This window comes from Pinus tabuliformis, chromosome 1_1, assembly GCF_031772625.1.
Source record: "Pinus tabuliformis cultivar Carrire ecotype Pingquan chromosome 1_1, CPIR1, whole genome shotgun sequence".
Lineage (NCBI taxonomy): Eukaryota > Viridiplantae > Streptophyta > Pinopsida > Pinales > Pinaceae > Pinus > Pinus tabuliformis.
Window position 1 is genome coordinate 331,115,566 of NC_142297.1, and position 5,657 is coordinate 331,121,222.

General features: G+C 43.6%; 1 protein-coding gene across 1 annotated transcript; it reads right to left on the reverse strand.

Moving 5' to 3' along the window:
* Positions 1-3,736: 3,736 nt before the first annotated feature.
* On the reverse strand, positions 3,737-4,456 carry LOC149212914 (uncharacterized). The gene has a single exon (XM_089388866.1). The coding sequence runs from the start codon at positions 4,454-4,456 to the stop codon at positions 3,737-3,739; it is 720 nt and encodes a 239-aa protein (XP_089244992.1).
* Between the last annotated feature and the right edge of the window lie 1,201 nt (positions 4,457-5,657).

Here is a 5,657-nt window from a genome sequence, read left to right on the forward strand (position 1 = left end):
AAGGCTGGCGTTCTTGAGAAGGAGGCAGCAGTGGCACTGGCTGCCCTCAGCACACCTCCAAAACCGAAAGAGAAAAGAGAGAGGGAGACCCCTCTACCACCTGAAGTCAGGAGAAGTCAGAGAATGAAAACAGACAAGTCGCTGCCTCCACCCAGCAGCCAACCCACTTCAAGAGACTCCCCTACTTCACCCAGTACAAGAACTCCCTCTAAAACACAGGCCACCCCTGAGAAGGGAAGCCCAAAAGTCACTTCCTGGACGCGGAAAATAGGCCAGTCGCCTTCTGAAGCCCGGCTCAAGGAAATGAAAAAGGGGGAAGAAGCACCACCCTCGTCTCCACCTGAGGCAGAGAAAACAGAGGGCCCAAAAATAGAGAAGAAGGAGCAGGTTCTAGGCCCCAGCTCTCGGCCAAGGACAAGGAGCCGGGGCAAAATTGCTCAAGGATGAGCAAATGGTTCAGCTGGGGGGTGATGATGAGCCCCAATTTTGGTACAATTTGGGCTCATTTTGGCCTATTCTACTTGCTCAAACCATTCATTTTTATTGCTTATGCATGAATTTCTTAGTTTATTCATGTTGTTTGTAGGAAGAAGGGTAGGCACTCTCTCTACGTGACTAATGCATTTTGATTCCAGGTTTTGGCATTAAAAGGGAGCAAAAGACAACGAAAAAGGAGTTAAGGAGACAACGAGGTGGCACTGCGGGTTTTGGGAGAGGATGTCCACGGTTCTAGGGACATCCCTTGTGATTCCCATCAAGAACTCTGAGCTCTAATCCATCTCCCCTCCGAGCTTAAAAATCGGCCAGCTGTTCTACAGGAACAGCAGTTATAAACTGCTCTACAGGAACAGCAATTATGACCATCCTACAGGATCACCAGTTAAACTCTAGTTGGACAGCCGTTGGATCATCGTTTTTGTATAAGTATGAAGGCTTTAGCCTTAGATAGGTTGTTGAAACTCTCGTATTGCTATTGTAATTTTGGAGCACAGTTCAGTTTTCGTTCCTTTTTGTAAGCCAATTTGGCATGATATCAGTTATGAATAAAGAAGGCAGTTTGTGATCTAGTTCTGAGTTTTTCTTAAGGAGACTATAGCTCTCAGGTTAGGGCCCAACCTGAGAGCCATAGGTCCCCTCTGCTGTAGTGTTGTTTCCATTTCGTTTTCAGCACTTTGAGTTTTCATTTGCACATGCAATTCGAATTACAGGTTGTTAAGTTGGTCTTTCTCATGAGTTAGATAGGATTTGCTTATGGTGAGTTTGTTTACAGTTGTTTAGTGTAGCAGAGGATAGATATAGTCCATTGGAGCTCCAACAAAAAGGTTGTTAAGGCTCACTGCCGTCTCATCTGGGATTGGAGTGAAGTCCATGATTAACCACCAAAAATACGCATTTCTTTATTCCATGATTGCTGCCAACACAGTCACGTTAAGTTAGCTGCTTCTCCATGATTCACACCTGCACCACACTTCCTTACCACAGCTTCATGCACGTTCTCTTTCACGTTTAGATTGCTGCTCATCGAATTTACAAGCACAAGTAGTTTAGGTTGATAAATTTTTGGTTAAGTGACAGTCATAAGCATTTGTTTCACTTACACTGCTCTCTCTCTCGTTCCATCACTTTGTCCTCCATCTTGATCACGCATGCAGACATCTCTTTGACCCCTGCTCCGCTCTGTTACCTCACAAAGTCTTTCATTCCTCACGTATTTCCATTCTCTAGCCTTTCGTTGACATAACCCTTCACCTTCCATCCTCCTCCCTACACTCACTTCCCATCCTAATCTTCCACTTCTAAAGCCATCACCAGCCTCATCCCTACCTTACACATCTCCCTCTACCATTTCATCACACCTCCATCACTCCAAACACTCACGGTAGGTCATCCTGTAGCCATTTATAGACATCCTGTAGAAAACAGAGTATCCTGTAGGATTCTCCACAACCATCTTGTAGGAGGCCACTCTCTCGGTTGCTGAGCATCTGAATGCGAGGAACCTCTGTGGATGGGTGCTAAGGATCCCTAGGGACCTCTCCTAGCCTCCCCAACCTATCCCACGCTTTCCTTCCTTCTCCATCCCATCTGCACAACCAAACCCTAGTTAGCTCAAGATCACCATCATCCCACACACTTAACGGAAAATACAAAAACATAACTTTCATGATGCAAGTAGTTTAGAACGATGCATTTTCATTTATCAGAGGTAGTGACAGCATTGGTAGAAGTTTCATTCACATTTCTTGCATTGTAGAGGTTAGACTAGTTAAATTAGGGTTTCCTAGGTTTACATGCTTTGATTTGCTTTCAGTTCATTTTTGTCAAGTAAAGTAGCTTTCCTTTGAGATTAGCTTTCGTCCATCAATTAGCAAGCTTCTTCTGAGAGCCTATAGAAGTTGGCTTGAGCCCTAGCGGACTTGTGCCAGCTGACCAAGTGACAGCTGCGACAAGAGCTAGTACTTGTGCATATAGCACCGTCGCTTCCAAGTTTGTACGAACTACCGGGTTGATAAAATGAGAGACAGGAAGCCCCAGGAGTTGTAGCATTATTGCTACAATACTGGAGCTCACCACCGCCAGGTTTAGTGCTCTGTGCATCCAGTGCTTGCACTTTTTCTCCATGTTGGCTAGAACCTTCTCCCAGTGAGTTTTCTGCCAAGGTTTCAGAGTCAGGGGAGCCCCTAGATATTTCGAAGGCAGGGAGCCAATCCTGAATCCAAGAAGCTGTGACAAGTGAGTTTGAACTGCCGGATGAGTGTTGAAAAAGAAAATTGTGGATTTAGAAAAATTAATCTCCATGCCAGAGGCTCGGCTAAAGAGATCAAGGATACCCCTGTAAGCCATAGCCTCCTTCACAGTGGGGGTACCATGTAACATGGTATCGTCCACGAACTGTTGATGTGTTGTGGCTGGTAACGATCTTATCGGTTGCAGACCTTTTATAGATCCTTCTGCTTTCTTCTTGGCTATGATTCTGCTTAGTCCTTCCATTAGGATTACGAATAGGAAAGGGGATAGGGGATCCCCCTGTCTTATTCCCCATGAAGGAGTAAAAAGAGCTGAGGGAGCGCCATTGACAAGGATTGAATATCTTGGAGATTTGATGAGAGCAAGTATCCACTTGATCCAGGTCCTACAGAAACCGAATGCATCCAAAACAGCTTCAAGGTATCTCCAGCTTACTTAGTCATAAGCTTTTGATAAATCTAATTGCATTAGCATTCCTGCTTCTTTTCTCGAATGAAGTGAGTGAATCATCTCCTGCGCTAACAAGATGTTATCTAGAATTTGTCTGCCCTCAACGTAGCTCGATTGCTCTTCCGAAATGATACCAGGAAGAATCGACTTTAGTCTATTAGCTATGACTTTTGAAATAATTTTATAGATAACATTACATAGGGCAATAGGTCTGAATTTATCAGGTGTCTTTGCTTCTTCCTCCTTAGGAATGAGCACTAAAAAGGTGGAGTTGATGGATTTTAGAATAGTACCTGAGCGTCTGGAGTCCTCAACTACCTCCCAGACCTCCTGCTTAACAGTGTTCCAACATGCCTTGTAGAAGTTGATGGTAAATCCATCTGGACCTGGTGCTTTATCATTAGGCATACTCCTGATTGCCCTCCACTTCCTCTAGAGAGATTTCCCTGCAAAGGGCCCAATTTTGATCTGAGGTAATGGATTTAGGAATGGGTATTGTAAGTTCCTTGATGGCCTCCTCTCTGTTTATAGGCGGTTCCTATGCAATTGAGCTGAAGTGATCTGAGAGCAGAGCAGATATATCGTTGTGATTCTTTAATATCTCCCCTGCATTGCTTTTCAGCTCAAGAATCCTGTTAGCACTTCTATGGTCTAGAGCCGACCTGTGAAAAATTTTTGTATTCTGCTCCCCCTCTTTTAGCCACTCGACTCTCGATTTCTGTTTCCAGAGTACCTCTTCTTGTATACATCTTCTGTGCCACTGCTGTGAGAGAACTTTTTCCTGCTCAAACGCTTCGACACTGTAGTTGCCTGCTGCTCCATCTCTATGAATTTGTTCCAATTTGTTCTCTAGATTGGCTTTCTCCTGGAATATATTTCCAAAAACCGTTCTGTTCCATTCGTTTATCTTTTCTTTAGTTGCTTTCAGCCTCTTTTGTAGATTAAACATTTTGGAGCCTCTTGCCTCCAATGGTTCAGACCACCATTTCTCAACCATCTCGAGGAAGTTAGGGTGGTCTAACCAAATTTTTTCAAATCTGAATGGTTTATTCCTTGGAGTGCCCTGAACTTCAACAATAAGCGAGATCGGCCAATGATCCGACCCACCACTGGGAAGGATATCTGATTCTGCTGTTATACCATCCATGATAATGCTTTCTGAGATTAAAAATCTATCCAAGCGAGAAGCTATCAACCTTTCTCCCCCCCTTCTGTTGTTCCAGGTGAACATGCCACTCTTGGGGTATATGTCTACCATTTTGACAGTTTCAATGAAACTTGTAAAGGCTTCCGCGTCCCTATTAAGTTTCCTGAGACCCCCTTTTTTTTCTAGAAGGGTGGTTATCATATTGAAATCACCCCCCAGTATGCACTTAGACCTTGGATATCTTTCAATGAGTTTGGTTATTGAATTCAAAAAATTTATTTTATCTTCTAATTTCTAAGGACCATAAATGTTGATGCAAAGGAAGGACCCAGAGTTACCTGTGGGTTGAAAATCCACCGCTATGAAGTGTTTGTTCGCCTCAGTAGATAAAATCTGGATTTCCCTTGTATCCCAAATAGTTGCAAGACCTCCTTCTCGTCCCTGGCTCTCAATCTCTAAAACTTCTAAATTTCTCCCAAGCTTCCTACAAAGACTGTTGATGCTAGAGCTGCTGCATTTAGTTTCTTGTAAGAACATAATTTCCGGTCTGTATTTCTGGATTTTCCGCTTTAAGATTCTATGTTTTGCCTGGCTGTTAAGCCCTCTTGCATTCCACGAGATGATCTTCATGTTTAACTAATTTTCATTGGAAGGACTGGAAGGCGCTAAGCGCTTTCATCTTCCCTGAGTTTATCATTATCATGCCTAGCTCTTGTAGAACTTCACCACTGGTTCTACGACCTCTTCTTTTCTTCTGCTTTGAGCTAGATGATTTCCATAAGAGACTTTTCGAATGGAAGCTATTGCCTTTTACTATACCTAGCTTCCTATTCTGCTTTTCTAATTCTGCTTTTTGCCTTGCTATGAACAGGTCGTTTACCTTCCTGATTTCTTCTTCCAGTGCATTCTCTATTCCTCGGGCCTTCCAGTTCTCTGCAATTACTGGTAGGTTCATCCCCTCCCTGGCTAGCGCCTCTTCCCATTCTTGATCCTCACTTCCACCATCACTGGTAAGCATGTCAGTTTCTTCTTCTGTTTCCTCTGTTCTCTCCTGCATTTGAACTTCATTGTTGAGGTCCCCTTCCTCCGTTCCTTCCCTGGTTGGTTCTCCCTTTTCATCATGCCCTGCATCTGATGTTAGGGTTTTGAGCTTGTCCTTCGAATCTGTTTCAAGATCTAAGATCACAAAAGAGTTGCTGTGGTTGTTTCTGCCTGTATTACCTTTATTATTCTTCCTTCTGTTTGCTCTCTGTCTAGACTTAGGTTTTATGAAGGTTTCTTTATCTTTGTTGGCTTGTGTTGTTTCAGTCTC

Bases quoted from the DNA above. Each gene is read 5' to 3' on its own strand.
- LOC149212914 (XM_089388866.1), bottom strand. From the start codon at position 4,456: ATGGTAGACATATACCCCAAGAGTGGCATGTTCACCTGGAACAACAGA.